Below are 19,527 nucleotides of genomic sequence, written 5' to 3' on the forward strand. Positions count from 1 at the left end.
CCTGGCTGAGGACGTCGCCTGACAAATTGTACGTGCACTTCATGAATTTGGCCAAGGTCTTCAGGGAAACGCCGCAACGGTACTTGGGTTGGCTCAGGAGGGATTGAAGTGAGTAGAGGACCTGGTTAAGGAAGCTCGGTAATTTCGGATTGCTGCTAGTTTGATTTGGTTTCGATTCGTCCGCGCAGCTACATCCAGGTGTGGACATGTTTCAAATTCATTTTCAAAAAATTAATTATTACACAAAACCGCGCCTGACACTTCTGACACGTTCGCATCAATCATTTTTGAATAATGAAAACGCTTTGTTTATCATCATGTCATTTTTTTATTATAATATTATATAACAAATCGAGTGTAAATAGTTAACAGTTACAAACGTCTCAGGTAGTTCTTGAACATCTTCAGTTCCTCATCAAAACGCGTCCGGTCCTCCTTCAAAGTGTGTAACTTCAATGGACCATCAACGGTCGCTACAGCCTAAAAAACAAACACTCACTCAAAACCAATACAAATCTAAGTAACTTCAATAATCACCATCGATGATTTGTGAATTTTCATAGATCTAATTGGAATTCCATATGCAGTTGTTTGGATTGGCACCAAATCGCTGATAGCCAGATCCCAAACGGTGATTAAATCTCTATTGCACAAAACGTAAAAAGAGCATGGCTTGTTGTGGGACCACTGGATTTGGCGTATTTCCATATCCTCGTCGTCCTGCAGAGTCATCAACGGCCTCCGCTTAAGTTTGAAAAATATCGAAATGCAACCGTTGCTGAATCCTGCTAGAAAGTAATCCGAACAGTAGGGATGAAGGTCCAAACATGTCACTTCGCTAATTGATCCAATAGAAAATGATTTCTTAACACCTGCAGAAGTGCTGTGCAGAATTTGGCCTTGATTTGTGGCAATATAAATTTGGTTCGAAAATGCTACCATTGATATACATTGCATATTGATTTGCATGGTCAACGAAAGGGAGACGTTCTTGACCAGAGATATACCTATATTAGGTTTGTAGATAACTCCCAATATCATCAAGAAACCGTTCTCGTAAAGGGCTGCAACCTGTAACGGTGTATTTTGCAAATTTTGCATAAAATTATGGGTTAAATAATTACTTGAGCGGAAGAAGCGAATTCCTGTTGTGAACCTTCATTACGATACGTTTTGATAGCATTGACTCTGTTGCAATTCATCGTACATGCTGGTAATGTGAAATTAGGTAATTGCATCACCACACGTGCGTCGTCATCATCGGACGGTAAACAGTGTTCGATTCGATGAACTTGCGACAAATCCCAAACAGCAATTGCTCTATAATAATATAATAATAAAAAAAGTAGCTACAAATAATAAATTACTAATTTACCCATCTTCAGATCCTGCGAATATCACTTTCGAGTTTTCCTTTGCAAAAGTGACGCAACTCACTGAACCATACTCAGCGAAGACCTCAACAGGTTCATCGCTCTCCCAAATGCATCCGATACTCCGTAAATCATCTGATCTACATCCATAAACAGTCAACAATTTCCCATCCTCACTAAACTCTAAGCAATTCACTTGGCGACCCTCCGAAAAACTGAAATACAATTTACGAAAACCATCGCTAAATCCTAAATTCTCCGAAACCTCCGGCGGCTTCTCCTTTTTCCTCAGCAGATCAAGAACATCCGGAACTCTTTGTCGAAGGAATTTGCTCAGTCTGAATTCGTTATAAATGACATTTACTTCTCCAGCAGTAATTTCATCACTTCCGGAGCCCTTGATCTCCTCCTTAAACTTACTTAGGTTTTCGAATTGAGCAAACTTGTTAGGAAATTGCGTCCACTTGTTACTGTTCCCAATGTAATCGGTTTGTACTTGTTCATCGATCCAATCATCGCCCGTTTGCGACGAAGCCTGCACGTTGTTTTTACCTCCAAACGACTTTATGAAAGTGTCGTAACTAATCGGTGCGATTTCGAACAGCGTGAAGTTCTGATGATCCAATCGTATCATACTCATCAGCTCTTCGCCGCGTCTGCTGCGTCTTCGTTCCGCCTTTTGCTTCTGCTGTTTCCGTCTAGCATCCAAAAAATTAATGAATTGCAAAGATTTGGTCTCTTCGAAGCCCTCGTCAGAGAGTGAAGCCGGATTCGTTTTGGTCTCCAATATGTCATCCAGCATTGGCTTGTGTTTACTTTCTTCCGGTAAATCGAAATTTCCGGAATCCAGTTTCTTCTCATCTTCAACAACTTGAGATTTCGTGGTTGGTTGGTCTTCGGAATCCGAAGATTCCGTTTCAACTTGACTAGGCAATGACGATGCTGACGAAGAAGATTCGTAATCCTCGAAGTCAGAATTGTAGGAATCAAAATCGTCTTCGTAATCATCTTCTGGTTCCGCGTGTGCCTGCGCTTTGGGAATGTCTGGTCCAGCTATGTTCATGTTAACTATGCTACCTTTGCGCAAGGTCGCGGTGCGGGGTCGTTCAGGACTTCTTGGGATTGGAGATGATGCACGGCTTTGAAGAGCGCTCGCGTACATGGATTTCGTAGGGAAAAACTTTGATTTAACCACTCGACTGCTGTTTAGCGGGCTCCTGGTTGTTTTTCTCTTGATTGCCGGTTTAGCAGTCGTTTCCGTCCTCGTTGTTTTCGGTGAAGGCTTCACTTTAACAGCCGTCGCGGTCTTCGAAGGTTTTGGTTTTACATCTACATTCGATTGTTTTGATTTTACATCTACTTTCGAAGGCTTTGGCTTTAATTCTGTCCTGGAGGTGTGCGACGAAGGCTTAACTTTTGGCTTCGGATCCTTCGGACTTTGCGATGCAAGTTTCGGCTTGAGCTTTTCATCTTTCTTGGTCTTATCCCGCTCGTTCGTTGACTCTTTTTCCTCCGGCTTTTTAAGTTTCTTAACCACATTCTACAAAGATACGCTTGAAACTAACACGCAGATCATTTGAATACTCTTACCTGTTTCCTTGTAGACATAGAGTAGAACGTTACTCGTGCCCTGACATTTGTTGTGTGTTCTGACGGTATTTAGGACAGCAACTAAACCTGCGTGTGTATGTGTTTCACGGAATAATCGATAGGACGGAGGAGGGTGGAATACATTTTATGCAAGGCTGCACGCAGGTTGAAATAATCAATACCGGTATACTTAATTAATATAAAAATGTATTATCACAGCGTTTATATAATACAAATGTGGTTGCTTTGATACAGTTCATCTAAAGACTAACAATACAGACAGGACGAGCATGAGAGAAATCGATATCGCAGTCGAGCGATTCGCACCACCAGCTGCTTCGCATTCCTTGAGACTACTCAATATACTGTTGTATTCCTTCTTCATCATGTCCGTATTCTTGTATACCGGGACGTTGCGCAACTTTTGTGTGGCATCGTGGAAGAGCACGTTGTTTTGCCCGTCGAAAGATCCGTACAGGCTGAATGGAGCTGTCACACTTTTGTAGTTTCTGCCGAATAAATTGTCCAGCTGCAGGAATACATCAAGGGCATCATTCTTAGCCATATCGGAAAGATTTTTGGAAACCATAGCATGACCAATCGGCGCCCAACTGAGATAACAATCGTCCTTTTCATTTTCGCACAGAACCTTGAAGCTCTCACGTTTCGCGTTACTTATCTCCTTAGGATCTAAAATAAAAATAAAAATCAATGACAAACTGTCACTATCATTGTTATTTAAAAATAGTCATCACATCATTTCAACTATTATTTTTACATTAAACTCAAAAAGATAAAGTTTGAATCTGTAGTGATATAATATCTTAAATCAATATAGTTTGAATATCGTTAATATAATAAAATAATAAAAAATCTTACCTTTAAAGTATTTTTCGAAACTATTCTTGGAAAGGAAAGCAACATCCGCATGTTCCAAACATCTAAGAACACCATATTCGCCTTCATGGTAATCCTGACACAAAGCCTTTAAACTCTTAGAAGAGTTTTTCGGTAAATCAGGAACGCAACTGTCGCCGAAGAATTCTGCCATACCAGCTTCATATGGACATGAATCCAAAAGATGTTCATCGCTCAGATACTTTAAAACAGAATTCCAAGCAATACCATCATATTTAGGGAAGCATGCTTTCGCTCCTCGCAAGTCGCTCAACGTCTTGTAGCTTGATCCAGATTTCACAACTGTCACAGTTATATACTTATTATCATTAGTTACAGTCTCGTAGAACAACGTGGTTAAATTATATTTCCTACAAATTTCGTGATATTAGATAAACATTGTTTTAAAAATAAGTTTCGTACTTACTTTTGAGCTGTAGCTACGTGATCAGCAGATGTAATTACTAAATCTGCAGCACCATTTGAAATAGCCTGCATGCAATGGGTAATGTTAGCTGCTCTTAAGCAATCCAAGTCTGGTTCCACACCATAAACTGTAGCAGCTTCACGCATCCAGGCGCATTTGGCATTAGCAACGTTTGTTGTGGTACAGACTCGAACAGTTCTTGGAGGATGACATCCCGTAAAACTGTTGGCGCTCAGAAAACCAGGCGCGTTATTTAGAAAACTCTCGATAGGCTCCACAGGTCTCAAAGGTGTGATTTCCTGTTTAAAAGTTTCGATTAAACTTAGTAAAGCCGACTCCCACATTTCCGGATCGTGCTGGTTGATGGAGTTGATGAAGTCCTGCACCTCCTGCGCTCGTTTCCTGAAAAACAAGAACAATCAATTTAGTTACTTAATAATAACTCTAATATTAATACTAACCTTCTGGCAGCAATTACTGGCCATGGTTTGACCACCCAGACGCACGGTTTCTCGTTTCCTCTTACTGGCATTGTGGTTCCATCCTGGCACAAGAAGCTGTAACCATCCGGTGCCATGATCTTGGCTCCTGGAGTGATACCGAAATGGATTTTAACATCGTCTAGACGCGCCCAACTGACATCTCCATATCCATCTGTGAGGCAGAACAGTGGTCCACGTCTTCCCCAGTACTTGTCGTTTGTTGAACACCTGTTTGGGTTGTGGCAGAGTGCGCAGAGATTAGGATACTTCGTCTTCAGTTCTGCATCGAGGATGGGATCGTTCACCCATGGACCAGCTTTGCACGCTTGTTTAAAGTAGTTCGAGGTTGCGCTGATGCGGTTTTCGGTGATGGTTAGCTTAGTATTACATGTTTGAGGAACGATGGAAGCCTCTAAAAACTAATGTTAGGATTAGTACCAAATCGAATCGCTTCAATCCGAAACCACTCACGTTTGCTAAAATATCAGTCCAATCGGTTTCGTAACCGTAACCAGGATGGCAAAAGTTCTTGTTCCTGAGATCATGTTTCGACTTAATACCCGACTCGTCGTTTATCACAGCCACGACTTCATATTCATATTTTTCTACGAAAAAAGAGGTACATTTGAAAAGTTTAATTAAAACACATCCAGCCATGGAACAATAAAAAATTGACGTTGTCATAGAAACCAATTGTTTCTTCATTTAATAAAATTAAAGTCGTTGGCAATTTTGAAAAAAGTAATATTAAGCAACAGTGATATTTTTATAGTTTTAAATATTTACCTTGTGAGTAGCGCATTTCATTGGTAAGTAATACTTCTACTTCTGAGTTTGTGGCGGTCACTATATCTTCTGGAGAGAAGACGGAAAAATCGACAATTCCTTTAGAAATCTTCCTCAGGCAATCCAACCTTGATATATTAAAAAAAGTTAAAAAAAAAATGATGATACTTTGATGAAAGTATGACATTACCTATCCATTCCTACAACACACTCGACCTTGCTATCAGCCTTATCCAACGTTGGACAATACCTGGCAGCCCTTTTAAAGCCACCTCTGCCATCTACCACACATACTCGAACTGTAACAAAAAAATAATTTTAATTAATCCCAAAAATTAAAATAACTTCTTCGACACATATATAAATAATAAATGAAGTTTGATGAGTCATTTACTATTTCGGCCTTGGCATCATATGATCTTATGACCTTTCCAAATTAATTTACCAAACATTACATAAAAAAAACAATCATTGTGAATTATAAGTTTCTTATAAAGATTTATTATATAAATTTAAACAAATTTAAAAACAAACAAATGAGTTGAAAGCCAACGCCGACGTCAATTTTATTTTATTTATATTTAATTTATACATTTTATTTACATTTGTTAATTGTTTGAAAATTTAAGGTTTTTAGTAAGTTTCATTATTAAAAAATATCTCTAATTAGTCACGTTTACTAGTATAAGTGTGTTTGTTTCCATAGCAACAATTTGAAATTATTACTTTGTAATTTTGAGAAGATTTGCGAGTATTAAGATAAACTCTGCATAAAATATAAAAAATCTGAAAAACTAAAAATGTCACACTTCAAACCTTATTATAAACTTAATTGTTTGTTTCAAATGCCGATTTCAAATAACACTACAAAGCAACATTTTAAATTTTAATATTGTTATTAAAATAATCTGAAGAACGTGACTACATGTTTGTTTCAAGATTGATTTTAAATATCACTTAATTAATTATAAAATATCAAAACTCAATATTTTTAAAAGTAATTTATTTAAGACGACATTTTAAAATTGAGTTAAATCAAATATTGCAATTATTTTTTTTACAATGGATTATACAGGTTGGCCCAATTGAACTGCAATTTTCAAAACGCTGCATTTTTTTTATTTGAAATTGGATTTTATTGAACCACAATCAAAAAATGTTTGAAAGCATTTAAATTTTTCGAATTCATTTAAATTTTTTTACCTCTAGCGCAAACTATCGCTCTGAGTTGGTCGACAAGCGAGTCGCACGGTGCACGAAAGTGAACCTGCAGAATCTTCAACCATTCACGAAGAAGGGCTATCTTGAGCACTTCAAAACCGTGGTATTTTTTAGTTCTGACATTGTAAAATGCCTCAATCCAAGAAGTCGAGCGGATTTGCATCTGGTCACCGTGGAGGCCACTGTGTGGTCGAAATGAAGTTTGGAACGTTTTCTCTCAGCCATTGTTGGTTTTCGCGTATTTTCTACATAATCTTTTTGAAGCGTCCACTCTTTCTAACTGAAATGTTTGGTTACCCACGGCTTCTGAGCATCTTCCAAAACTTTTTCGTGATAAACATTCGCATTAACCTTGACGCCACGGTCCAAAAACATCAACGGAGAGCGACTATCGACCGTCACAGCTTCCCAAACTATCACAAACGGTAGTGCTTGACTTCTTGTGGCCATTCGAATGCCTAAATTTTCGTTTGACATTTCTCTAAGTAAATTCGATCATTTTGTTTGTTTACGAATTTCTCAATTGGGTAATTTTTCTCATCAGACAAGACGATGTTTGGCAATTGGCTGCGTTCGTGCAAGCGCAACAGCTCCTTCGCTCTATCGAGCCTAATTTTTTTTAACATCGGTGAAATTTTGAGTATTTGTTGCATAGATATTTTCGATATGTTCAGCTGAGTAGCCATTTGTCTTCCACTGCGTCGCGAATTTTATCCAATTTGAGCCTTAACTTTCCGAACCACTTCTATCAAAGATGTAGATTTTTCCGACCTCCAAAATAGGATTTTGTAATACTACTAGCTTCGCTATAATATGTTATGGTTCGTGACACAAAAGATTTATTCACTCTAACAATAGCCACTTTTAGTTTTCCACTCAAATATAGGGCTATCAAACTATTGTGTTTGAATTCTATCACGGATATTTTTTTTCCCAAAAAACTGAGATGCAAATGCTTCCTCGGGCTTGTAAAAAATAAAATCATCTATCATTACGCAAAATATGGACACAGCATTGCCATTGGTTCGAAAGTTATAGTAGTTTTAAGTTGGTTGTAGTTGAATTGGACCACCCTGTATTAATTATTCAGAATGAAAAATTGTAAGTGTTTTAATATTTTAATTCATAAAATGAAAATGTTTATTGATTATTATTTAATAAATGAAATAAAGAACTAACATGAGTTACCTATATATAATTAATCATCTGGTTGATTGAGTTTAACAAAAATGACTTCATAACCTTCACAAATCCTAGTCATAAATTACTCAATTAGTTCCAATAACGTTATGCCTGATACAGTTATTGCATTTGAAGTGCGATTCGTGTCTCCTACGTATTACGCAACATATAAGTAAACGAAACTGCAATCGCGTTACGCAATTGATTGTTTGAAGAAAAATCGGGACGAGAGGATCCAACCATTTCCCAACCCGACTTTCTACGGTCATTAATTAACCGATGTTCACATCCGCTCACATAAACACACAGTTTATATATATATTTATAAAAAAAATACGAATTTACGTAACAGTTTTTAAGTACTAAAAGGAAACTATACTAAAGCTAATTAACGTTTAAAAATCACATCAATGTTCATCACTTATTATTTGAAACAATAACGTGTGTAAAGGTCGAATATTTTGCAATTTATTGACCTTTGCATAATTCATGGTTTCCTCTTAATCAATGTTTCTGCTTTGCATCGTTTTGGTTTCGATTTTTCGATTCTTAGAACATTTCTGTATGTTATTTATTATTAATAAGTCATATTTCAAACATTAAATTGAGAGTACGATCGAAGGTCATACCTTCGGGGCTCCGATTACATTCAGACACTTGCGCTCCGCTGAATTAATTTATTTATCCACTTACGTGCTTATTGCGGGGCAAAAAATTACGGTTATTACGTAACGCAAATAATAATATATAAGAAACGTTCATAATTTGTGATATAAACGAAACACCGCGGTCGCAGCGGGACGCAGTAAAGTCTAATGATGTTAAGAGCTAATTACATCACGCATGGCTTTATCAGGATAAATAAATTGACGTTTATTTAAGACTTAACTAATTTTATGGTCTTTTTTTTACAATAGTTCCACGTAATTAATCTTTCATTACAATTATCGATTTAATACAAAAAATAACCATTTTCGTTTTAATTATTCATAAGTTGAAGACAAGATTTTTTTGAAAACCTTAACTTTTAGTATATTAAAGAAATTAGTATAATATAGCTTCAATTAAATTATTAATATCATTAAATTTCATTTAAGAAACAAAAATCGAATTTTTAATTCGTCAAAAATGTTATTACAAAAAATACAAATTTATAAACAAAAATAGACAATAATTTAAAAAAAAATAGTTCATAACACAATAAAAAATATATTTTTTTGAAAACCTAAGTTCAGGTTTTATTATATTAAAGAATTTAGTATAATTTAGCTTCAAATAATATCATTAAATTTCATTTAACCAAAAAAAATATCGAATTTTTAATAATTTATAAAAAAATAATTTAGTTCATAAGACTATAACAAAAATAATAAATTCCATCAATTAATTTCAACAAAGTAAATAAATAACAGGAAAACATAAATGAGTGATTAAGCTTCTGGTCTTTATAATAAATGCCAAGCAAAGGCTATTCCAGCTATTACTTACTCAATACCTAGCATTGTATAAACATCCTTGAAAAAATCTTGAGAATAAATCGAAAACAAATTTACTGAAATTATTTTTATCTTAAAATAAATATTAAATTATATTAAAATCCCTGTGACAATTAATTATTTAACTATAAACACGAATTTGATTTTGAAAACAATCATTCCTAAAAGTTATTTTTGTTGTTGTTTGCAAAACTAAATTACGTTTTTTTTATATTCTTATTGAAAGTACATAATGCATTTGCGTGTACAAAAATAGCGTATGTGTAATGCATAGATTAATAATTTATGTTTAAATAAATATTAGATGGTAATCGACTGTATAATATGAATTCATTCAAACTTAATTTCACGCTACTGGTTTCATATTATTCAAAACGTAATGGATTTTCACCTTAATTTTGCTATTTTAATAATTATGTAATCATTTGCTTAATTTTATGTAATCTACTTATTATTATTATTATTCAATTCTAAAAATTTAGTAATTTTAAGAATAAATACAACAGAAGTTAACAACAAAGTTTCAAATACAATCATTATGAGGAAACTACTAAAACTAAATACAGTGTAACCTTGTTTAACGAGTTTAATCCGTTCCAAAATTTCCGGATTTTTACTCGTATAGTAAAACATGTCCAAAAGTACACATAATATGTGTACACAAGTTTTAAAAATGATGTAGCAGGCGCGCATTCCGGAACTTCTCTTTTCATCGCAAATCGTTATGCAAAGCGTCGCTCGTTAAGCGAGTCATTTTTCTTACTATTCATTTTCCTCTGTATAGTAAAACCTCGCATAGGGCGGGTAATCGTTTCCGCTAATATTCCGCACTGTTTGAAACCTGACTAATCAAGTCTTTAACTCTTTGAGATGCGGTGGTACATGCAATATACCACCTTTTGAACATGCCTGGTAAGGCATTATTATATTTTTTTAGAAAATGTAAAGGAAAGAGGAATCACCATTTAATTTAATTGGTGTGTCAAGGGATGAATCTTGATAGGCCACGCCAACGGATGTATATTCAGTTGACAAAGTTGTCTGATTCAGTTGTCAAAAAAATTGTTGGGTCTACAAACATTTCTGGCCTCTGGAGTTAAAAACGCATAAAAATAATCAACGCAAAAGAGTTTACTTTGTTTTGAAATTTTCCAACCGTACTATTCTGAATCCGCACTAAGTAAGGTATAGCTGTAATTTATAAATGATAGTCCACATCATTTGAATATTTGTTGAATAAAATCTAAAACTATTCAGAAGTTAATAATTTACATTATATAAGCACATAAATGCAGTTTTTAATGGTATAATTTAGTATATAGTTTGAATGTATTAACTTATCTTTTTGTGAGAGAAACGGGGTCACTTTCCAAAATCCGGAAATGAAAGAAAGTAGTTGCAAACCTTTTTTGGCAATTCGATTAACCTTTTACTCTCCAGATCATATATGATTACTTGCAATTTACCAGAACCATAATAGTAAACCAATTCGACTTAAATTGCAACAACATTTGCCTATAATATTTATAGTCAATATAATACAATGGAACGAGTTTAATCCGCTCCAAAATTTCCGGATTTTTACACAAGTTTTAAAAATGATATAACAGGCGCGCAATCGGGACTTCTCTTCTTATCGTCACTCGTTATGCGAAACGACGCTCGTTAAGCGAGTGTAATCTGTACATGAAATTAATGATTCTGGAAAACAACTTAAACTCATCCATAAAGCAAAAAAATACTCGATTTAATATTGTAAATTCATAAATACAATGAAAACTATGAATTAGGAAAGTGATTTAATAATTCTGAAAAATTGCTCAATAAATTATGTAAAATATGTCTTTGTCTAACAGAAAACAAATGAATTAATAAATTATTAAAAAATAGTAAAAATCTTAAGAAAAAAAAACACTAATTTATTAATTGAATGTTGTTTAATTATAAAAACAAAATATATAAATTTGAAATTAATTAAATTTAAAAAAATGTATAATGGAAACGAGTATGTAAAATGTGTTATGATTGTTTTACGTTACAGCATACGAACATGTCTCTAATTCCCGTGATCTTGGAAATAACAACTGGTTAATCATATTTTGCAATGCTTGTTTATTGATGACATTCATATAACGCCAAGAGAATAGAGAATTGTTTTGTAAAAAAAAATAGCAAAACAAAAACAAACATATCCAAGTTCACAAAACAAATTAAATTTACAGATTATATCTGTTTATACATTCTCATAATTAAAAATAATCTTTGCCGGAAATGCATCTTTTATTTCTATGAATTTAGTAACAAATATAGATAATTTTAGCACATTTCATTATTAATAATCTGATTAATTACTAGAACATATTTAGGTTAATTCTACGAAACATTAGACACCGTTGAAATGAATACATTATTCAAGGATAGCCGAGATATTTAATACTTTACGGTGTTTCGAAAAGAAGAAAGTGAATTCTGCCATGTAATTTTATATACAGCTACCACAATTCTTAAAATTCTTAATTAAAAAGTAAAAATATGTTTTTTATTCTTAATATAAAAATATCTTTATTATAACTTTAATTCGTTTATTTATAAATAAGTAAAGAAATAGTAAATCTAAATTTAGTCATGTTATTAACAATTACTAACAAATATGATCTAACATATGTTCCAAAAAATCCAAGTTATTTAGGATAATTACTTAGTGCATAATCAAGGTGTTAATAGATTCTAAAGTTACAAATCTCAAAATGTGACTCATCCATTGTATGCACATTGATAGATAGAGTAGTTCCCATTTAAATATGAGTGTATTCATTTCAAGAAAATTCATGTCTGCAATACCAAGATCATAAATTACTGTATTTACATTGCGTTTATATATGCATATTACTGTATAGTAGAATTCCCAATATTTTATAGATAAAAGTGTGATTCAATAAAATGTCAATATTTGTTTTTATAATCCAAAAATACAGTAAAATATGTTATATAATTATTTTATTTAGTAATTAATATATTTATAGAAATATGTAATTTTCAATTAATGAGAATGGAAATACTGCATTTATGAATTATTTTCTGACTAATGATAATACGTGTCATTTACTTGTTGTAATTACATTGTGATTAACACCCGACAACTAAAGTAATTATAGTATAGTAATTACATAAGTGCATAGTTTAATATGTTTTTGCTGTCAAAAAATAAATTGAAACTTGGAAATAGAAAGTTTTAATTTTCTTAATGCATTTATAAATATAACACAAAAATAGATTTTTTTGTTCATATTTTTGCATTATTTTATTATAATTTAATTACATAATTAATTTTTCTTAATCGCGTACAAACATTTGATGAAAAAAAGTTAAATATTTGAAAATCGTTATTGAGATGAAAAATGTAAACTGAAATTATTTCATTTTTTTTAAGTATTTAAACATTTGAAAAAATAAATTTCTTTTGAAATCACAACATTGAAATGATACAAACAAATGGTAAATATATATATTCTTATAATATTTTGTAAATTGTCGACGTGTTAAATATCACATCGTGATACATTGTCGATTTCATATAGATTTCAGTTTACGGAACTCATTATTACCAAATTCGAAGCAAAACCGTTCTATATTTAAGTATTACTTAACGACGGTCAATGTTAGCTTCTCAGAAAGAGCATTTCGTATTGTTTTCGAAGGTAAAGAACGAACAAATCGATTTCTAGCTTGAAATTGAAATGTGAACATAATTACAGTTTTCTTTCTCTACTTGACCATAAACATTCCGTTTTGGTATTATTATGTTGAATGACATTGAAATTATAGCTCATCATTAAACAAAAATATGCCTTTAATTATAAACACACAATAATGACACAAACTGGATTACTTTCGTAAAGCTTAAATACATCGTAAAAATAATTGATTACTTGATTAACAGGTATATTAATAAAAATTACCATGAAAGTGCGATCATCCACTTTTTGTAATTAACAAAAAATAGCTAATTATACATTTTGTGAAAGTTATACTACAATAAATATTTTCAAATTATTGAACAACACAATAATTCCTTCAAATTTTATTTCAGAATTTTCAATAAAAACATTTATGTATATATTTTAATGCATCCTTGAAGGACGATCTTCATTCTAGACAAAGTGGCAACAAATTTTCAAAACAATAATGGAATTGTGATTATTTAACATATATTTCCAAACATCATTTGTTTAATAATAGTAAAAACGTTCACAATCTTAAATGATAGCAATTACCAATAATTTATATACATTTACATTACAAAGTAATTAATTGCATAACAAAAGATGTTAATCATAACGCAAATATCGTTACTTTTGGATTCGATTTAATTGATCAAAATAAGCATCTGACATATTTAGGAAAAAATCTGTTGACCTTCAGTTGATTAAAATTAATCGTCGTTTTGTTATGACGCTACATCCTCGTTCAATACCGAAAACAATATTAAAAAAAAGAACATTTTTCTGTTTCTTTTGTAACTCAATGTTAATAAAATTTATGACCTATTCGCATGCATTTCGCTATGCACATAATTCAATTTAAAATAACAAAAAAAAAACTTGTTCTTCTGATGGGAAATTGTATAATGTTCAAAATAAAATCAAAAACTTTTTACATATATGTTTTTTTAAAATCTATTACAGACAATTAAATAATATTTGAAAAGTTGTGAATGCATAATAAGAATATTGTTGTTCTGAAATAACTTGTTAATTTTTAAGCTACATTTGATGTTTTTATACAGGAATATGCAGTTTACTTAAGTGATGTTGTATATTATTGACCTTGCACTTAAATGAAGTAAGAGTTCTTTTTAGCAATAACAAAAAAAAAACTTCAAAAGATAATTTAAGATTACTTACATTTATCAAGGCATTCCGCGTGCTGCAAAACCAAGAAAGTATGAAGAACCACAAAACACACGACGTTCGACACTCGCTTCATGTTTCCGACTTTTGCTCTTGCTTTTATTGTCTTTCGTATTCAAATTTGGACTTGGCTGATTGTGACGTGCCTGCATAGTCCAAATATCGGCCGATGAATGGTCTGGTACTCCTTCGTAGCACGCTCTTAACACGGAATGATAAGTCGGTGTGTGAAGGACGACGTGATTCCTGGTCTCTCTCTCCTTCCATCAAAGCGCGGATTTCCCGCCTCGCTAATGTTAATGTATATTTTTTTTTTTTTTGAGAATCGCTCTTTTATTTATACACCGGTCTCTTTTGCAATTAAATCTGCACCAGGCTTGGAAACATTTTGGAAAAATTGATATCTGTCCCAGGCCTGTAAGAATGTTAATAATAACTTTCCAAAATTTTGATTCCACACCTTCGGAAGTTCGGTTATTCAATGTTTGTGTTTTATACGTATTATGTGACTTTTTTAAGTCTCTCATAAAGAACTTAAGAACTTTGTGATTAAACACATTTAATTCAATTAGCAATTTTGATCAATACATAATTTAGAAAGTTTTTTTTTCATTACATTCTTCCTACGTTTATTTACAATCTGTTCTTAATAAATATTTAGTAAGTTTTCTCGTGGTTCACATTTCTAGAAACGTAGCGTGTAGCAAATTCCCTTACCGCATTTTCTTCGTATATGACGCATCTTGGGTTTCAGTGATACCAGTAATAATTAGTTAGTTTTTCCAACTAACCTAAAGAAATATCAGAAAAAAAATATTTTAATTAAGTTTTGTACAATTTTAAACCAACATTGCAAATATTTTATTATATTTTCGGGTAAAAATTAAATTTTTGTTTGACCAACAAAATCACATTATATTTAAGTTTTATAAAATTTTCAACTAAATTATGAATTTTCATATATGTTAAATTTTATTATGATTTTTCAAATATGGTGGAATTAAAAAAATATATTGAAAAATTGTTTTTCCCGTTTGTTTCAATAAAATTGAAAAAATAGTAATTTTTGTCAAAATTAATAGAATGTTAAAACAAATTATATTTCTTCAAATATTACTATCTCAAGTATTGAAAAATCAAATTGTGAGTAGTTTTTCAGTAATAATGCTGAAAATTGACGAGTTTTTGTCAATTTTCGTAGTTTTTCCCTAAAATATTGAATAATTTTGAACGAAATCAAGGTGTTTCGAATATATTTGAAAATAAATATGTTTTGTACGTTACAAAAACTGAATCATGTATATAAGCTTAATGTGCATTGCACTTGACACAATACGATAAAACAATAATGATTTTGAGTCACGTACGGACCAGAAACTAGAATTTCCGGAATTTCATAATACCTATTGATAATCCTGTTATACCAAGCATCATTCACAAAACAGAATGACATTGTTCGATCTACGACTAATTGCAATATTCACGCTTCCATTAAAACCGTATTGAAACATGTTGGAATCAGACCCTAGGAAAATGATCAGAATGTTCATTTTTTTCGACCATGTATGTTTAAAAACAAAAAATAATAATATGACCTTTATGGTAAGAACATGCAAGAGTCGTATGTTCGCAATATGATCGCAAAAAGTGATGCAAATGAATGAGGTTGACCTTAATCTGGATAGTGACAAAAGACAAAAGAAGAAACTTCGTCGCATGCAAATCTCAAAATACGAGTTGTCCAATTATTTTCAGTTTTTTTTTTAAATAAACGATAATCAACTTCTTCGAAACTTAAACTAATTATAAAATATAATTAATCCTGACATTAAATAACAATTTAATCACTTGTTAAAGTTGTAATTTAAAAAAACGACTTTAATATGAGTAAAAATTGGATTATTGGTTTGGATTATTATTCTATATTGATAAATCAACTGCTGGTGTGAATGTGAACGCAATGGAGTGTTAAGTTTCTTTCCCAGAATAGGTATGTAAATTAGCGTATATATATCGCTTACCAAATGTTTGGGGTCATGATGTAATCTGCAGTGAAAACCTGGTTCGTCTCATGCAAAGTGCGCCACAAAAAAAAGATAGACAGACAACGTTTCGGGGAAATACGATTTGTTTACTAAATCGGAAATCGGGGAATTCCCTTGATGATTCCTTCGTATAATGCAAACCAGTAGCGCGTAACTGCGTGTAGCGGAATTCCATGTATAGGCGTTAATTGATCGATCTCTTTCTTCTCTCGTTTACATCAAACCACTTTCGTGCGTCTTCAAGGTATTTCCAATTAATTCAACAACTATAGTAAAAGTCTAGTTTTCTAAATTTTTATTTAATTTTTTTTATTGACGTTCACTTATTGGATACATATGATTATTGACAAATCATTAATTGGTTATTTCTTAAAATAGTAAAAAAAATAACACATAATATTGTTTTTTATGCGTATAGAATGCAAAAAATGTTAATTTTAATATAATTAAAATTCCTTTGAACATATTTGTTTACTTATTAATGAGTTAATTGTTCTTAATATAAATACTAAATGTATTTTTGTATGTTTCTAAATATGTTTGTAAAACTATTAATTATAATCATGATATAACATATTTGTATTTTGGGTTTCCCAAAAGTTTTTCGAACTACGCCCATTCTATTATTATTTATAGATTACTATTCGATAACTGGTAAACTTACTTATAGTTATGTATATTTTCTTTTGGGAAATCTATTATTATAATAATAATATGTAGGGAATTATATTTTATCACGTAATATTCCAATAAAAGTTAATATATGAACAAATTATTATAGGCAACCAAATATACGTTTTTCGAATTAGAAAAAGATATTTTAAAAGTAAATGACATCACAATTTTTATGATTATGTAACAATAATTTATTATATGAAGTTGAAATGTTAAATATACAAATGTTGTTAGATCTTTTTAAACAATGAACAATGTTATTCTATTCATCTTAGCTCTTATAGTAACATATTTTTTTCTTCTTTAATTTGATTATAATTAAGTTCAGTAGAGTGAAAAATCTACTGGTAACAATTTTCATTTTTTGGTCGTAACATTTAACTTTGCAGATTCTAAAGTAAACTATTGCATTTTAATGTTAAAAATGCATGCATTTTTATAAATGAATTGAAAACAATGTTGTTTGTTAAAATTAATGTAAATGACATTTGTTGATTATATTCAAAATTCAATAAGTCCCAACGGAAATCCTTTGTATTCAATTACTATTTTATATTAATATTAAACTATTCAAATTGCATATTGACGTATATTTGCAATTATTTTCATTAATATTCATTACTTCTTTTAACACTTATTTGGACATCTTACAAATATTCCAGTATTTTAACAATTATAGTACAAATTTACGAACTAATTCCATTCCAATGGGTTGTTCGTAAGTCGAATTTGTTCGTAAATCGGCCTAATTAAAAAAAAAATAATATATGCTTATCTTACCACACTTTATCATAGTTTTTACTTTTATATATGTTAAATTCCGTATTACTGACAGCATAAATTTAAAAAAATAGATTAAAATAAACAAAATACTTACTTACATATACTTTTCAATGTAGACATCGGAATTATTTAATAAAAATGACAAAAGAAACAAAAATATTATATTTTATTAAAGAAATTATCAATATTTGTTTGGACAGTTACTTTTTTATTACTGTATATCTCCTTGTAACAAGTTAGAGCTTTTAGAATTTTGTTCGTATGTCCGGGAGTTTGTAAGTCGTATATTTGAAAATACTTGGATTCAATGTATTTTTTCTAATATGTTTGTATAATGTATGTGTTTGTCTATAATAACTTTAAATTACATTAATAAATTAATGTTTACGTAATTGTATAGTTGTTAAAATAAAATATCATCAACGTTTGGTTTTAATGTTTTTATTATATCAAATTTGGTATCATATCTTCTTTTAATTTCCTTGATTGTGTATACATATTAGTTAATAAGACATATTTCTCATATCTTTTGAAAATTTTATGAAATATTTAAGAGATGTTAAATCGAGTAGGTGTACTCTGTCAGAAATCAAAAACCAATCATGTAAATGTCAATACAAATGGTTACATAAATTACGTTTTTCTATACATTTTTTTTATTTTATCATACTAATTTTACACGAGAATGCCACACCACAACCATCGATCGGTGAGCAGCTTCTCGAACCCGAGATTCAGGAAACAATACAGATACAAATCCAGATGCAGCAACTCCTCAGGAACGACGGTAATCACGAACCGATCTTCGGTCACCCGCAAGAAGAAAACAAGCACCGCGTGGGAGAACATCGTCATCCATTACTTGCAGAAGCTCAAGAACTATTGGAACTCCACCAACAATGAGAAGGAGACCAGCAATCGCGAGAAGTCATACCAAACCCAAAAGAAGAGTCAAAGGAAGAGCAATTCGAAGGAGGTGCAAAACTGCAGTTCGCGCACGAGCAAGGATCGAGTGGATTACTGCCTTGCAGGAAAACGTAAAGCCCTGAACATCGTATCAAATGCATTGGAATACGGCCTGGCGAATGGTATAGTCTCGAGGAATGGCAACTACTATTGGATCAAAGATCGATTGATACCGAAACGCGTATCTAATCATCGCATGAATCCCACAACTAGTCCAGCGAAAACCGTAGCGAAACCTCAAGAACAGCAGCCGCCGCAAACACAACCGAAAGGAAACTCGAAGAAGATGCCGAACAAAGGTAGAGGAAAGACGAAGAAACCTGTGATGAAGAAAGGAAGAAAACCGTTAAACACAAGGCGAGGAAAGCCGAAGAAGATGCCGACGCGCGCTAGGATTGGGAGGAGGAAGGGAGGCTTTTGCAGTTGCCGCAAATGCAACGATCTATTTAAGAAATTTAGCTTATTAGAGGATGAATAGACGAACATCGAAAAAGAAACGAAACAAATTCGATTAATAATTAATTTTTATTTAATATAATATATATATATTCTTTAAATATAAAGATTCCAACTAGATACAATAAAAATCTTTGTGCGTAAAATAAAGTTTGTATAAAAATAAAAACCTTCACCGATCATTACAAGTGGCAGAAAACATTGCACAGAACTAACGTGTAATTTGTATTATTATTAT

General features: G+C 31.7%; 2 protein-coding genes across 2 annotated transcripts; both read right to left on the bottom strand.

Moving 5' to 3' along the window:
- Window positions 1-325: 325 nt before the first annotated feature.
- LOC108567405 (WD repeat-containing protein 60) lies at window positions 326-3,095 on the bottom strand. The gene is made up of 5 exons (XM_017927836.1): window positions 2,964-3,095; window positions 1,376-2,913; window positions 1,125-1,320; window positions 538-1,071; window positions 326-480 (listed from the first exon to the last, which is right to left on the bottom strand). The coding sequence occupies exons 1-5, from the start codon at window positions 2,979-2,981 to the stop codon at window positions 373-375; spliced, it is 2,394 nt and encodes a 797-aa protein (XP_017783325.1). The 5' UTR covers window positions 2,982-3,095; the 3' UTR covers window positions 326-372.
- Window positions 3,096-3,150: 55 nt separating this feature from the next.
- Window positions 3,151-14,601, bottom strand: LOC108567480 (transferrin). Its single transcript, XM_017927974.1, has 8 exons — window positions 14,359-14,601; window positions 5,746-5,854; window positions 5,556-5,683; window positions 5,241-5,374; window positions 4,749-5,188; window positions 4,288-4,689; window positions 3,843-4,231; window positions 3,151-3,653 (listed from the first exon to the last, which is right to left on the bottom strand). Exons 1-8 carry the CDS (start codon window positions 14,438-14,440, stop codon window positions 3,220-3,222), a joined length of 2,118 nt encoding a protein of 705 aa, XP_017783463.1. The 5' UTR covers window positions 14,441-14,601; the 3' UTR covers window positions 3,151-3,219.
- Window positions 14,602-19,527: the final 4,926 nt, after the last annotated feature.

Source organism: Nicrophorus vespilloides, unplaced genomic scaffold (assembly GCF_001412225.1).
Source record: "Nicrophorus vespilloides isolate i.1.1-1 unplaced genomic scaffold, Nicve_v1.0, whole genome shotgun sequence".
NCBI classification, from domain to species: domain Eukaryota; kingdom Metazoa; phylum Arthropoda; class Insecta; order Coleoptera; family Silphidae; genus Nicrophorus; species Nicrophorus vespilloides.